Source organism: Rousettus aegyptiacus, unplaced genomic scaffold (genome assembly GCF_014176215.1).
Source record: "Rousettus aegyptiacus isolate mRouAeg1 unplaced genomic scaffold, mRouAeg1.p scaffold_m13_p_2, whole genome shotgun sequence".
In the NCBI taxonomy this organism is placed as follows: domain Eukaryota; kingdom Metazoa; phylum Chordata; class Mammalia; order Chiroptera; family Pteropodidae; genus Rousettus; species Rousettus aegyptiacus.
In genome coordinates this window covers 91,748,562-91,765,491 of record NW_023416295.1, presented here as the reverse complement: position 1 = coordinate 91,765,491, position 16,930 = coordinate 91,748,562, and the positions used below count along the sequence as shown (strand labels likewise).

General features: G+C 35.9%; 1 protein-coding gene and 1 non-coding gene across 10 annotated transcripts in view; both read left to right on the top strand.

Moving 5' to 3' along the window:
* PLEKHB2 (pleckstrin homology domain containing B2) overlaps positions 1–16,930 on the top strand; it is a 99,502-nt gene that overhangs the window by 34,681 nt on the left and 47,891 nt on the right. For 5 of the 9 annotated variants that reach the window (XM_036236068.1, XM_016125177.2, XM_016125147.2 and 2 more), the window contains 2 exons: positions 7,551–7,656; positions 12,090–15,493. In XM_036236068.1, coding sequence (XP_036091961.1) covers positions 7,551–7,656; positions 12,090–12,226 — 243 coding nt within the window. In that variant the 3' untranslated portion in view covers positions 12,227–15,493. Of the gene's footprint in view, positions 1–7,550; positions 7,657–12,089; positions 15,494–16,930 lie in introns of those variants that run through there. The other 4 variants (XR_004955570.1, XR_004955571.1, XM_036236067.1 and 1 more) reach the window with 2 other exon arrangements.
* On the top strand, positions 673–791 carry LOC118614643. The gene has a single exon (XR_004956131.1). It is a non-coding gene; the product is annotated as a 5S ribosomal RNA (ribosomal RNA).

Genomic DNA, 16,930 nt, shown 5'->3' with positions numbered 1-16,930 from the left:
GGCAATATCTTTTTCTAGCCCCTTCCTTTGAGTCTGTGTGTCTTTTAATCTGAAGGGAGTCTCTTATAGGCAGCATATGTAGGGGTCTTGTTTTCTTATCCATTCAGCCACTCTCTTTTGTTTGGATCACTTAAAATTCTTTCCCATCTGAGGTACTTGTTGATAGGAATATAGTTATTACCATTCTTTATTCCTATTATTTTGGTACATGTTTTTTTTTCTTAAAGAAGTCCCTGCAACATTTCCTATAATTCTGGCTTGGTGTTAATACATTCCTTTAGCTTATTTTTGTCTGGAAGGCTTTTTATGTATCCTTTGACCCTAAACGATAACTTTGTGGAATAAAATATTCTTGGTTGTAGATCCTGGGTTTTCTTCATGTCAGATATTTTGTACCAAGCCCTTCTGTCCTGCATAGTTTCTTTTTAGAAATCAGCTACCAGTCTTATGGGTGCTCTAACTTTTTTTTTCTCTTGCTGCTATTAAGATTCTCTCTTTGTATTTAACCTTTGGCATTTTAATTATGATGTGTCTTGGTGTAGGTCTCTTTGTTTTCCTTTTCTTTGAGACTCTCAGATGAGGGAAATGTTCCATCATTATTTCTTCAAATAGCTCTTCAATGTCTTGTTTTCCTTAAGGTACCCCTGCAACACATATTTAATAGTGTCCCTTGCCTACGGCCATGCCACCCTGAACAAACCCGACCCTGTCTGATCTCGGGAGCTAAGCAGGGTTGGGCCTGGATAGTACTTGGATGGGAGACCACTTAGGAAGACCAGGTGCTGTAGGCATAAAAAAAAAAAAAAATGGGTTGTAAACTGACAAGGTCCTTGCAATTCGTGAGGTCAACCAAGGGTTGCCTTGCCTAAAAAAATACACACACACACACACACACACACACACACACACACACGTATATCTAGTAAAAAAAATGGAATTAAAAAAAAGTGTTCCATAGACTCCTTAAATTGTTATTATAGTTTTGGCTTCTTTTTTCTTGCCATTCTGTTTGTGTGTCCTTGGCCTCTCCATCCTCTATATCGGTGGTTCGATCTTCTTAACTACTATGTTGATTCCCTCTAATGTACTCTTCATCTCAGATAATGTTTTCTTCATTTCTGACTAGTTCCATTTTGTAATGTCCATTTCAATTTTTGTTTTTTGTTGTTGTCATTGTTGAAGTTCTCACTGAATTCCTCTACACTTTCCCTAAGTTCATTGAGCATCTTTATCACTATCTCTATATATTTTGAACTCTACATCTGTTAGATTGCTTGACTTCATTATTCCTAGATTTCTGTTCTGTTCTCTCATATGATTTCTGCTTCTTTGTCTTCCTATTTTGTTGGCTTTTTGTACTAAGCAAAGCTCCTAAGTCTCCCAGTCTTATTGGTGTGGATTTGTGTGGTAGGTGTCCAGCGGCACAGTCCTTAGAGGCATTCAGCTGCAGGTCAAGTTTAGCCCCAGCCCGTGCCGCTCCAGGGCCATCTGTTAAGATTCAGCAAGCAATCCACAGATGCTGTGCTTAGAGGTGCCTGAAGAAACCAGGCCTGAAAACGAAATCAGCTGCCCGCAGTGTGAGTCTTGGTGCTGCTTAGCAAGGAGCACCTGACTTACCAAGGACACACCTGGATGTGGCTTGAGTGGGGCCAGGAGTCAAGGGAGGCAGAGTTCCAGGGAATCCTCTGGGCAGAGTGACCTGGGTTGTCCATTTTGATGACATCTCAGCTATGGCAGTGCACTGGGAGCAGGGAGGACTCAACAGAGGAACAGTGGATACTGCCAACACTTTTGCCCAGCAGAGAGCCTCGCCTCAGACCCTCACTCCAACAACTCATTGTCCCTCTGTAAGTAAGTCCTTATGCCCCTGTGTGTAGCTGACCGGAAGCTGGTGCTCAGAGCGAGCAGTTCCGTCACTGCAAAAATCCACTTGTGCACACGACTTTTTAAGAGGCGTCTGCAGCTGCCGCAGCCTCTGTCCCACTCAGCTACCTGGGTAGGGTAGTCTTGCGTCTTCGCCCTGTCCTACCTTCTGCTGTTGCAGGGTGATTTCTTCTTTCTCTTCCTGGTTGTAGAGCTTGTTCATCTAGATCCCAGGTGACTGTGCTTACTGTTTGCTGTTTCTGTCTCAACTGATTTGTTAGCAAGAGGGATGTTCAAAGCCTCTGTCACTCTTTTTCCAATTGTGTTGTTTTTTTTTTTTTAATGTTGAGTTTTGAGCTCTGTGTATGTTTCAGATCGTCCTTTGTCTGATATGTGATCTGCAGCATTTCTTTTCATCCTTTAACCAGTGCCTTTCACAGTTTTTAATTTTAATGCTGTCTCTTACTAGTTTTTCTTTTTATGAATAGTGCTTTTGTTGTCATGTTTAATACATTACCTAGACCAAGTTTCCTAAGATTTTTCTGTTATTTCCTGTAAGTTTTATAGCCCTAGGATTTACACTTAAGTCTTTTCCATTGTGAGTTAATTTTTTATAAGATGTGAGAGTTAGGTTTGAGGTTTATTTATATCATCTAGTTGTTCTACCACTGTTTGTTGAAAAGACTTAGTCCTTTCTGGAATTACTTTTGCATCTCTCTCAAAATTAGTTAGCTGTATTTTGTGTGTCTGTATCTGGGTTCTCTGTTTCAGTCCATTGATTTCTGTGTTGTTGTTGTTTTTTCCTCTGATAATATACAAACTTGATTACTGTAGATGTGTTAGAAGTCTTGAAATTGGGTAGACTTGATTCCCCTGCTTTCTTCTTCCTTTTCAGAATTCTTTTCACTATTCAGTTCCATTTTATTTCCAATTTAATTTGTCCAAATCTACAACAGAATCTTTCTCAGATTTTGATAGAAATTGTTTTAAACCTGGGTCATAGGTTTTGGGGGGATAATTGACATCTTTATGATGTCGAGTTTCCCATTTCCTGAACATGGACTGTATCTAGTTCCTCTTCGATTTCTTTTACTAGCATTCGTACTTTTCAGTGTAAAAAACCTGTATATGTTTTGTTAGATCTATACTTAAGTATTTCTTTATTTTTTGAACATGGAATTGTATTTTAAATTTCATGTTTATTGCTAGTGTATAGAAACACAGTTGATTTTTGTATGTTGATCCTGTAGCCTGTGAACTTACTAAACTCACTCACTAGTTTTAGAAGGTTTTTTGTTTTTGTTTTTGTAGATTCTTGGGGAAATAGTACAATCATGTTATGTACCAATAGGGTGTCTTATTTCTTCCTTCCCAGTCTATGTCTCTTCTAATCCTTGGCTTACCTTATTGCCCTGATTAGAACCTGCAATATTATGTTGAATAGCAGTGGTGAGAGCAGGCCTCCTTGTCTTGTTCCTGATTTTCGGGGGAACGCATTCAGTTTTTTTGCATTAAATATTATGTTAGCTTTAGGTTTTTGTAAGTGTTCTTTGTCAAGTTCTTTACCAAGAAGTTCCTTCATTTTCTAGTATGCTAAACATTTTGTTTTTAATCATGAATGGTGTTAGAATTTTGTCAAGTACTTTTTCTGCATCATTTGATATAGTCATGTGTTTGTTTGTTTTTTTAACCTACTAGTATGGTAGATCAATTTTCATATATTAAACCAGCCTTGCATCCCTGGAATAAACTTCAGTTTTTTTTGGTTGTGGTGTGTCATTACTTTTATTTATACTGAATTCTGGGTTCACTAAGATTTGTTAAGAATTTTTGCATCTATACTCAAGAGGGATATTGGTCTTTAGTTTTGTTTTTCTGTACTCTCTTTGTCGTGTTTTGGAATCAGGTAATCCTGGCTTTGTAGAATGAGTTTGCTCTTCTGTTTTCTAGAAATGATTGTGTAGAATTAGTGTTAATTTTTCTTCAAACATTTAGTAGAAATCTCCAGTAAAATTATTTGGGCCTGGAGATTTCTTTTTGGGGGTATATATAATTACAAATTTGGAGTTTTTTAAAAATAGGTATAGGGCAGTTTATTTCCTATTCCATATTGAATGGATTGTGGTACTTTGTGCTTTTACATGGTCCTTCCCATGTAAGTTGTCTAATTTATGTGTGTACCTCTGTCATTTGGTCCATATACACTTATATTTTCTTGGTGGATTAACCCTATTATCATTATGTAATGCCTTTCTCTGTTTCTGGTAATTTTCTTTAGTCTGATGTCTACTCTGATACTAATATAGCCACTTATGCTTGCTTTTTATTAGTGTTTGCACAGTATCTCTTTGCCCACTTTTTTTCTTTCAATCTACATATGTCATTACATTTGAAATGAGTTTCTTATAGACAGCAGTAGTTGTCATTCCCCCCAAACCTCCATTCTGAAAAGTCTGTATCTTGTGACTAGTATATTTAGGGCATTTATATTTAATGTAATTTTTGATATGGTAAGCTTAAGTGTACCATTTTTTTTGGTTTTCTTTTGGTTCTGTTTTTTATTTTTTTATGTTTTTTTACTTAAGTTTTTTGTGAGTTACTTGGACATGTTTTAGAATTGCATTTCTATTTGTAATGTTTCTGAGTGTATGTCTTTGTATTCCTTTTATAGTGGTTGCTGTAGTTATTACATTATACATCTATACATATTTTTCAAAGTCAAATGTTCACATTTTACCAGGTTCAGGTCAAACCATTACTTCTGAATTCCTTTTTTCACCCTCCACTTTATTCTTTGATTTTATTAAATATTTCTTTTATGTATATTGATAATAACCAATTAGATAGTGTTATAAATTTTGTTTTATCTGTCATACTTATTAGAAAAATCAAGATATGAAGGAAAGTATATTATATTTACATATATTTCTGCTCTGATCATATTTTCTTACTTGCTGTTATTTCAGGATTCCTTCTTTCAACATTTACTTCCTTGATAGTGAACTACTTTTTACCATTCCCTTAGGTTTGTTGGCAACAAATTCTTAATTTTTCTTCATCTAAGAATGTCTTGATTTCTTTATTTCTGAGTAATATTTTTGTTTGTATAGCATTCTGAATTGACATTTTTTTAGCACTTGGTCAAGAAATGTGCCATCATACAAGTTGTTTTTCTCCCACATAGGTAGTATATTGTTTGTTTCTGGCTACTTTCTTTGTCTTTAGCTTTCAGAAGTTTGACTATGAATTGATGTGGATTTTTGGGGGGGAAGGCGGGATTTATCTTTTTTGGTGTTCCTTCAGTTCTTGAGTATGTAGGTTTATGTTTCGTGCTAAATTTGGGGTATTTCTAGAGTCTTTTTCTCTTCTGAAACTGATGACATGGATGATAAATGTCTCACATGTCTTAGAGATTCTATTAATTTTTTTACTCATTTTTGAGTCTTTCATATTATCTTGCTTAAAACTGCTGAAAATTGGGCTGGGGAAGGTTCTGCTGCTAGGCTGGCTTCACCAAGAGAATAGTATTTTTGAATGAATCTCATGTATTACCTGGTCTAACCTGATCATTTTGGAGATTAGTAAAACAAGGCCCAGGGTAGATAGGTGACTTACTGAAGGTCAAGTTAATGGTAGAGCTCAATTGGAATTCAAGTCTATTAAGTACAGTTCTCTTTTTTTGTTGCATTTTTCTGCCTTCTTCATTTTATAGCCTCCAATTGTGGGTTTGTTTTTGTTAAGTCTTAAAACAAAATTTTTAAAAAGACATAACCACACTTTCTCATGTTATTTATTTTTATTGACTTTTAAATTATATTCACTATAACTTGGAGAGTCAATTTTAATTTTACCTGGGCTTTGAAAATATTATTTTTTAAAATTGAGGTGTAATTGACATACAACATTATATTAGTTTCATTTGTACAACGTAATGATTCGATATTTGTTTGTAGTGTAAAACGTTCACCACAGTAAATCTAGTTAACATCCATCACCATACATACTTACAGAATTTTTTTGTTGTTGTGATGAAAACTTTAAAGATTTACTCTCAATAATTTTCAAATATGGAGCACAGTATTATTAACTGTAGTCACATGCTTCACATTACCTCCATGAGTTATTTTTTAGTTGGAAGTGTGTATGTTTTGACTCCCTTCACCCAAGTCTTTCACCTCCCAACCCCCACCTCTGGCATCCACCGAGTTATTCTTTGTATTTATGGACTTTGTTTGTTTTAGATTCACGTATAAATGAGATCATACAGGATTTGTCTTTCTCTCTTTGACTTATTTCACTTAGCATAATGCGCATAGGTTCCATCCATGTCCCAGATGGCAAGATTTAATTCTTTTTTTATGGCTGAATAATATTTCCTTGTATATATACACCACATTTTCTTTATCCATTCTCTGTAGTGGATACATACATTATTTTCATATCTTGGCTATTATAAATAATGTTGCAATAAAAATGAGGGTACACATTTTTTGTGTTAATGTTTTTTGTTTTCTTTGAATAACTACTCAGAAATGGAATAACTAGATCATATTTTTATTCTGTTTTTAATTTTTACTTAAAAATTTTTTTGAGGAACCTCCATATTGTTTCTCATAGTGGCTGCACCAATTTACATTCTCATTAAGAGTGTACAAGGATTCTCTTTTCTCCACATCCTTACCAACACTTGTTAGTTCTTATCTCTTTGATAATAGCCATACTCACAGGTGTGAGGTGATATCTCATTGTGATTTGGATTGCATTTCCCTGATGATTAGTGATGCTGAGCATCCTTTCATGTGTCTGTTCCATTGATCGCTGTGTCTGTTTTTATGCCAATACCATGCTGTTTTGATTGCTATAGCCTTGTAAAATAGTTTGAAATCAGGAAGCATGATGCCTCTAGCTTTATTCTTTCTCAAGATTGCTGTGGCTATTTGGGGTCTTATGTGATTCTATATAAATTTTTGAATTGTTTTTTCTATCTGTGAAAAACACCATTGGTATTTTGATTGAGATTGCACTGAATCTGTAGATTGCTTTGGTAGTATGGATATTTTAACAATATTTTTCCGATTCATGAGCATGGACTATCCATTTATTTGTGTCTTCTTCAGTTTCTTTCATCAGTGTCTTATAGTTTTCAGTGTACAAGTCTTTCACTTTCTTGGGTGAATTTATTTTTAGATGTTTTATTTTTTTTATGATGTTGTAAATGGAATTGTTTTCTTAATTTCTCATTTTGATAGTTCATCATTAGTGTATAGAAACACAATAGATTTCTGTATATTTATTTTGTATCCTGCAATCTTACTGAATTCATATTAGTTCTAACAGTCTTTAAAGTTTTCCATATAGATTATCTTGTCATTTGCAAATAGTGACAGTTTTACTTCTTTCCAATTTGTATCCCTTTTATTTTTCTTGTCTAATTGCTCTGGCTAGGACTTTCAGTACTATGTTGACTAAAAGTGATGAGAATGGATATCTTTATCTTGTTACTGTTCTTAGAGGAACAGCTTTTAGCTTTTCACCATTAAGTATCATGTTAGGCATGACTTGTCAAAAATGGCCCTTATAATGTTGAGGTACATTTCCTATATAACCACTGTGTTGAGATTTTTAAATTATAAATGGATGTTGCATTTCAAAATTACATTTCTAATGAGCCTGTTTCTCTTCAACAGGAATATAGCTATGGTTCATACAGTGGTGCATACCCACCAGGAACTCAAGTTGTTTATGCTGAGAATGGGCAGGCGTATGCTGTACCCTACCAGTACCCATGTGCAGGTAAGTCATGGAACCCTTCCATTCCTTGTTTCTCTTCATTTAGGGGGCAGATCAATAAAGACTGAAGGATTTTTATTTCTCAGTTTAAGGATAAGTAAACTATATTTCCTGATTATAGACCACAAATCACTCTGCTACTATGCTTTTTGTTTTTTTTTAAGCATTATGTATTTTCACACTGCTTTACAAAGCTAGAGTAGTAGGCTTGATTTTTAAAACTTCACTATTATATCCAGATTTGTTATAAAGAAGAGAATTTGTACATACTGGGATTTACTTAGGTCAAGCAACCAAATGAACAGGCCCCTTTTAAAGCATAAGAAGTATTCTTTCCTTCTGGTAGCATCCTTCAAATATTATCACTGCTGAGGTGATGTTCCATTTCTCAAGGGAAGTGAGGCCTGGAAAGTGCTTATATTATTCTGGGCTTTTGTTTGCTTCTCTCCATTTTTCACCTCACCTGAAACAAATTGTAGGTTTGAGTGACTTGATTGTGTTGGTAGATCAAGTTTTGGGTGCACCCCGGGCATGGTGGAGATATAAGAGAATGCTTGTCATCAGCTGGAGCCTACAGCCAGGATGAGGAGGACCAGAGCCATGTGGCTGATGAACTGAAGAGCAAGTGAAGTCAGGCAGGGGCAGTTTGCAGTGGGCATCGCATGTCAGATCGACTCACAAGAGAATGAGCCAGGGAATAGACAGGAATGGAAACCCAGAGCTCAGGGAGAGATTGCAACTCTGAGGGGCTGTGAGCAAACCTGGTGTAGTGGCCTGAGAATCTGTTATCAGAAAGGTAAGTGATCATTGATATTATAGCCACAGAGAAGTCAAGGGGGCTGTCATCGAGTCTCTGGATTTGATTGGCCCCAGAATCAATGTGTCCTTCTATTTTGGGGTGATTACTTTGATTTCTCATACATTAGTGCTTAATGCTCATCTGTTCCTGAAATCTCTTACAGTTGAGATTAGTTAACTAGCAATGACTGTGGAAGATTCTGCCTTGCTTGCCTTTTTTTCATCTCAAAACTGAAAACCCATAAAATAATGATGGAAAAAAATGAAATATTTGCCCAATGGCTGAGAGCTTAGCACAACCATTTTTGTTTGAATTACTTTCCCCATATAAAATCTTTATAACCTTACATTGCTTTTTGCATTTCCTTCTCATTTTAAAATTTATATATTTTGTCCAGAGTGATACATAGTTTTAAAAAGCATTTTTAATGATTTCATATTATGTTGGATGATATATTATTAGTTAAGTCTTCTAGTATTGGCTGTTTATTCTCTTTTTCTCTCTTTTTTTTTTTTGTTACTGTAGATATTGCTTTTTTTGGACATGGCTAGTTATTTTTTTTTTTCATTCCTGTTAAATATGCTGTAGCATTTCTCATTTCTGTATATTAAATTAATATGTCAAGGGGCATAGACATTTTTGTTTCTTTTGATACCACTAAAAATTATAAAAGCTTTTAAACATACAAAAGTAGAGATGATAGTATAGTAAAATGTCACTTGCCTATTACCAGCCTCAGTGATTTACCACATCATGGCTAATCTTGTTTCACCTCCTCTCCCCACGTCTGGATTATTTTAAGGGGAATCAAGACTTTATCATTTTATCTAACAATATTATAGTAAGTCTTGATACCATTTACCAAGTGGATTCCTAGAACAGTTTACCAATTTATATGGTATGCCGATTTTTCTGTAGTTCCATAAAGATTGCCTATTATTATATTCTAAAAGTTTTGATAACCTCTTTAGTCATTATGTTTACAAATTAGATTTACTCTTGTATGAATTATTTTTCTTTGCCCATTTATTTTGGGGTTGGTGTTGGGTTTTTAATCCCTAGCCTTAACCACACCATGAGGGCCAGCCTCTTATTCAGCTCCCAGGCCACAGACTGGCATAACCTCAGCAATTTCTTATCGTATAGAAGAGCAGAAGTTCTGCGGAAGTGCTTATAAAGGGAATTTCTATAAATCAGATTCCATCCTGTGCTTGATTTTCCTTATAAAAAAAAAAAAAAAGAGCACTCTCATGAGGAACATGAGAATTCTTGCTGCAGCGGGTAGGTATTCAGCATTAGTATAGTGACCATCCAGCAGAAGTGCTTGCTGTGGAAGGGCTGAGCTGGTTTGTGGTCATCTCACAGCAACGGTGTGCTAATAACCAGACAAGCTCTTTAGTCAGCCTTTCTTCGACAACGCAGTGTTTGCCAGCTTCATGGCACACTGCCTTCCAGAGTTTGTAGAGATCCTCATTATGAATAGAGCTGGTTAAAGGCCTTCTCTTTAATATGATTGGGACCCATGGTCAGCCAATTAAAAAAGTACAAAGAGTGCTGTGTATGTACTGTAAGTATTCTGTTTTAATTCACCCTCTTTAGTGGACATTTTTTCAGCTGTCTTTTGGCTTGAGGGCTTTGCTTTGAGTTGGCTCCCTTCTTTGGAGTCCTAATTTCCGACTTGTGAGATCATACTCATGACACATTATTGCAGTGCAGTTTCCAAGGGTAAATCCAAGAGCAAACCTCCAGGTTTTGTGGTTCTAGGCTCCTCATCCCCGATCTTTTATAATTTACTTAATTCCTTGGTTTGCTCATAATTTGTAAAAGTTACCTGCTTTTTAATATTTCCCCAAATATCTAAGTTGTCATAGAAATAATACTTGCTTTTTTCACATTCACATTTTGACTGTTTATGTAAAGCTTAGTTAAATTAGGTAATTAAAATAAGTACTGCTTGGAAACATCCTTAGCTGACTTTGGTAAGGACTTAGGCACACAGATAAGCAGGAGCTGCAGGAGAGTGACCTGGTCATGTAGTGAGGGTATCCCTTGCTGTGACCTATAGAGGGAATGCAGATTTAGATTTTTTCAGATCTTTTAATTAGGTCAGCTTATAAGTTTCTACAGTATTATATTTAACTAGTTGGAACTCCCTAATTGAAATTTCAAGGCTGTGAAAGTGAATGCTACAATTCTTTTAAACATGGCATAATCATTTGCTTCTAATAATGTTTGTTACTTATACCTGATCCACTTTTATAGGTTTATAGTAGTCTCATTATTCTACTCTGTGGCTTGATTCTTTTCTCCATCATATTTGAGGCGCTAGTGGTTAAGTGTGCAAGATAGTCTGAGGGCCTATGTTTGCCCTTACTCCCTTAACCACCATATGCTACCTTTATGCTCATCTGTAAGATGGAAGATGGGAATAATAATAAACTCATCTCATAGGGTAGAAGTGAGGATTAAGTGAGTCACTGCATGTAAATGCTTTTACTACTGTAAATGCTTAGACTGGGAAGTAATGTTAATGTCAGCCTTTATTATCACTGTTGGCTTCACTTCATTCTTCATCTATATGTTAAACATTACCATTAGACTAGTTTCTAGCTCTCTTAGAGTTGAACTGTTAAAAGACTAGCAGGTCAAGGAGGAATATTAACACTATATGTAAGCAATTTTAAAGCTAATTTGCCATTAGACAATATAGTTGTGATGTATAGAAGAGAACAAGCACTACATTTCTAGTCGTAAGCTTTAATAATGCAGATAAGATATTAAGGAAAGCCGGGGGAGGTAGATAAGGGGTAAAGGGGATTAAATTAAATATACAGTGTCAGAAGGAAATTTAACTTTACATGGTGAACACACAATGCAGTATACATATGACATATTATTGAATTGTGCAGTTGAAACCTATATAATTTTATTAACCAATGTCACCCTAATAAATTTAATTAAAAATAAATTTGTTTAAAAGTTTGTATTTTAGAAGTTTTTCCTCTAACATACTTTCCCCATAAAGATTTATATTTAAAAATGAAAAGCAGAACTTTTATGGTTATATTAGTACATTTAAGATTTCATTTAAAAAATGGTTTGCATGAATTGTGAGAAGCTAGTTAGCTTTTAGATAGTATTTTTATTTTTAGCTTTTAATAGATATTCTAAGCTTGACTTTTCCATTGTCTGCAGGCTCTATCTATCTCCCCAGCTGTCCCCCATTTTCCTGTCATCCTGATAAGCATGATGTAGAGGCCTGAAGTAGAAATTGGAGGCTGAAGTTTGCATCTTCATTAGGATTTTGCTCTCTGTAGTGTTTGGGACTTTAGACCTTGGAAAGCTGTGCATCTTGATTTTCTCTTGCTGCGATCTTAGAAATGGAGGTGTTCTCACTAGGCCTAGTCTTAACCCGTTGTGGTGCAGGAGCACTGAGGAGCACTCACTGCAGCCACCCTACCACCTTTTCAGGGAAAGACAAGGCTATAGGAGGCGGGACACAAATGCTTGGAGCAATGACCTTGATTACTCTCAGAAAGGGTCCTAGCTGAGTGAGCCATCTTTTTGAGTTAGACTTCACAAACTGTTCCTTAGAGATGTATTTTTTTTTCCTTTTTTTTTTTTTTTTTTTTTTTAGGACTTTATGGACAGCAGCCTGCCAACCAAGTCATCATTCGTGAGCGGTATCAAGACAACGACACTGATCTGGCGCTGGGCATGCTGGCAGGAGCAGCCACAGGCATGGCCTTAGGGTCCCTGTTCTGGGTCTTCTAGAATCCTTGTAATCAATTTACATATAGCTCCTGCTACCCTTATGTAATAATATCAGTTGCAGGGCATTTTAGTTTATGATAAATATTTTCAGTCATAGTTTTAATAGTTCTTTTCAAAGTAGTGACATCATAGTTATAAGTAATCCACATAAGTACCACAGAAAAGGTTTTGGACTACTGTTTAGCCAGAACATGAACTCTTTGGAAGCACTAGCTCCTTCTATGGTTTCCTTATGGAACTCTTGAAATACCTTATTTAAACATACATGTTTTGAAAGGCATTTTCTTTTAGAGTTAGGCATAGCACTTAAGGGATGAGTTATTTAGTGTTATGCTAGTAGTGTGATGATATGTATGAATGTGGCAAGAAAAACTGCAGGTTCTTTTGGTTTAACATCAAACGTTCAAACCTGAAACCAGAACCTGGCTATGCCGCATGTTACTTCAGGTGTTGTTGGCTGTAAGCCATCAGGGAACTATCCTGAGGCAGTAGTATGATAGCCCAAGGACCTCTAGGGCTTTGCAGGCCTCCAGCAAGGCTGACTGCTCAGGATCATGGGTGGCAGCAGGACAATACCTCCTGTTAAAATAATGCTTTTCCTGTTTGGTCCTACTTGTTTGTTTTTGTTAGCAATCCTTGGAAAAAATATCAAATTTGAAATCAACTTGAGCCTTAAAGTTTTAGAGCTTTATCTTTTAAATCTTGAAGAAGGCAAAACAATTGCAAACAAGTATGTGGAGATAGATTTACTTTATTTGGAGACATTATGTTTTTAGTGTCAGCTTAGAGTATTTTTATTGCCACCTCAGCCTAGTTATAGCTTATTTTTCTACTTGCTGAGAAAGTAATATTAAAAGAATAGTGAGAAAAATAGAATGAGAGCCATAATTACAGTGTTACTGTTTCAGGCCTTGCTGGGACTGCACTGCACAGAGGATTCTCTTTTCCATCCTTCTGAAGGCCGTTAAAGCAGATTTCCTGTCTTGTAGGATTGGGGCACTGTGGCTGTCCCTTGAGTACAGGGAACTGTGCAGCCTTGGTGGCGGCATGGTGAGGGCTGGTGGTGGTACTGGCACAAAAGGGGTCCATCTGCCTGTGCATGTCTGAGTCAAAGAAAAAAATATATGCAGATTTTGCTGCAAAGAAAGTAAAGATTTATTTTAGAGAATTGCAAGTCCTGGAGATGCAGGTGAGCTAATGCTCTTAATCAGTTCCCCACCACCACCCACGTTCCCTGCATCTCAGGAGTACAAATTATATAGGGAAAAATCAGTAGTCATGGAAACTAAGGGAGTTGGAGCTGGGTGCTACCGATTGGACGATTGGATAGGGCTGGGTGACTGATTACTTCATTCAGTTCTGGAATCAGCCCAGCGCCATCCCATCCAGTCCCCTGGCCAGTGGGGTTCTTCCTTGGTGGGGCCGAAACACATCTACAGCTAAGATGTTATGCCTAGTGTAACCAGAAATTACTGTCCTCATGATTATAGACCTGAGGGTCGATAAACCTTATGTCCTAAGGCTTAATGAATAAAGGAGCAGGCACACACAGGTAGAGGGAGAAAAGGTGGATTAAGCAACCAGTTTGTGTACATGCAGTTCAGCGCGGTTACAGTGGGACCATGACTATCATGGAGACTCTGGGAATAGATGGGAAATGAGGCCTCAGGACATGAACACCTGCTCAAGATACCACTCAGCCTGACCAGGACACCAGCCTGGTTTTTATTCCTGACTCAAATGTCATAGAGAAAGAAGCTTAAACCGTTTAATTTTGAAGCCTATGTGTGAGGTCTGGAAAACCCACATTTTTGCTTTGTTGTTATTTCTTATTTCTTTAACTGTGTGAATTTTAAAGCTTGTAATTATCCCAGTTTTCTGTCCTACATGCTTTAAAAATGTACTTTTACAAATGCAGATTAGCATGGTGAGGGTCCCTATGCTTCCATGCCATGTGGCCCTATTTTCAATAAAATATACTCCTAGTAGCACAAATTCTGTTTTTATTCTGTGTGGCTGTTTACATACATACTCTTATTTTACTGTTTGACTGACTCCATCTCTAAGGCCGACATAAATAGACCTCCATATGAAACAAGATGCCAAATGAACTTTGTGGTGACTACAGATCTATTTTCCTAGCCAATTTGAGTGGACTTATTGACAGCGGAGAGTCTGTTTTCAGTTGAAAGAAAGTGTACTTGACTATCCTCTCTCTGGGTGTTTGACATGGTGGAAAATTGCCAAATGTGATACGTGACAACACTAGTTTTTATAGCTAAAAATGTTGCTTTTATAATTTTATGTGCTATGTAATAAAATGGCTTTTCAGATGGTAATCATTTTTAAAGCTATATGTTTTACTTACAGAAATGAAATAGTTTTTAATGTTGTAATAGAGTATTAATTTTGAAATTGGAGCTGTTAGAACCACAGACTATTGAGCTAGGTCACTGAGATGCCCTTGATACAGTCATGCTTTGTTCCCCTAGCTGCCCTCCAACTGAAGGGTGAGAGCTGTGGACTGATGCCTGGACACACATGCGTGCCTCCATCCCTTTTCATCAGTGGGGCAAACCATAGTTGAGCCTCAAAATTCACTCATTAGAAACTTGATTCTGATACGAAATGTGTATTGAGTATAAAGATAGACTGAGGTATTTCATTTCCCTGGCCCCAACTCTTATAGATATCAACTTTTTGATTGCTTCACTTAGTTAATCCTGAATCAAGAAGTTTAGGTGAGTTGCAATTAACTTGTTTAGGTTTGTGTAAGCATTTTACTTGCATGTGTACTTTTAAATAATGTACGTGGAATAAATTGGCCATTGACATTGTACACGTACCACTCTGATTGTTTTTTGGCTCTGCTCTTTTAATTCATTGAGCTAACTTTAAGGACTTAGATGGTAAAGAAGAAGAGACCAATGGCTGTATTTCAGATTATCATTCATGAAACAGGCCAGACCAGAAGCCAAGATCTGGATCATAAAGAGACAGAATAAGGATCATGTTGAGACAGAATGAGCCAATTATTTTCTACATCATTTGTGATCATGTGTAATCTTTTTCTCCTTCCCAAGATTATGTAGACACAGGCATGGAATGAAGTTTCATTTTTAACCCTTTAAAGTTGATTTTTTTTGGTCTGATTGTTTCCATTTCTCTAGTATTCTGTTGTGCCCACAAAATCTATTTTTCACTGTATATACAAATTGTATGTTGAAAAGTGAAAACGATAACAAATTAAATGATGTTAACCTTAAAGCATGTTTCATTGTGATTTCTGTTGGTTTTAAAAATCAATTTCTTTAAACTAAAAAATACAAACAAAAAAACCTCGCCCATTTTTTTTACTTCCCTATACCTCTGGCAACCACCAATCTGTTTTTTTTGTTTTGTTTTGTTTTGTTTTTAACTACTTTGTAGTAACACGCTGTCAGCCTTTTCTGCTGTATTGTGGGCAACAAGGATGCCATTTTTGGAACATTCCTTAAATGCTAGGGAATGTATTATATTAGGAAACAATAACTTATTAAATTCTTACAATAAGGCCGATATTAGCCAAAGTACACTGGAAGAAACTGAGGCTCAGAAGTTAAATACTTTTCTCAGGAGCAAATAGGTAGTAAGTGAAATAAGTTTATATCTGCTATTAAAACATTTTTTTTCTCTATACCATGTTCATGTAAGAATATAATTTCCACAAGAACATATGACTGGCATGTATAGTCATGCTTTTAAGATGACTGTTAGAACACTGACAGTATCTTTCTCAACCAGATCCACTTGGCAGTTGGGTCTAATAACTACAGTATCTCTGGGTACATGACTTCTTGTTTTTTGTTGTTCTGTTTTTTAAAATTCTTTTAAATATTCTTCAAAAATTTCAAGTTTCTAAATTACCTCAGTTTTCTCTAGGCTAGCTTTTCTGTTTATCTTACTTGTTGCAGACTCTGAATGATGATGCATGGTTACCTATTATAGTTTAAGATGAGAAGTCTCATATTAGAAGCTTTGGGTCTCTTTTTTTTTAATTCATGAATTATTTGGTTAATTCATTGGTTAATGAAATTCAGTAAGATTCAGGAATTGCCGTCATAATGTAGTTCTACTTCTAATTTTTTGAGGGACCTCCAGACTGTTTTTCATAGTGACTACCAATTTGCAGTCCCACCGACAGTGCATGATGGTTCTCTTTTCTCCACACCTTCACCAAAACTTGTTTCTTGATTTATTGCTGATAGCCATTTGGACAGGTGTGAGATGATATCTCATTGTGGTTTTAATTGCACTTCTCTGATGATTAGTGATATTGAGCATCTTTTCTTATGTTTTTTGGTCATCCTTTTTGGAGAAATGTCTATTCAGGTCGCCTGCCCTTTTTTAAATTGAATTGCTTGTTTTTTTGGTGTTAAGTTGCATAAATATAAATTTTGAATATTAACCCCATATCAAATATATCACTGGCAAATATCTTCTCCCATTCAGCAGGTACTCTTTTCATTTTGTTGATGGTTTCCTTTGTTATGCAAACCTTTAGTTTGATTTAGTCTCATTGTTTCTCTTGCCCAACGAGTTAGATCCAAAAAAAATGTATTCAGAGCAATGTCAGAGTTTACTGCCTTTATTTTTTCTAGGACGTTTATGGTTTCAGGTCTTAAAATTTAAGTCTTTAATCTATTTTGAGTTTATTCTCATATA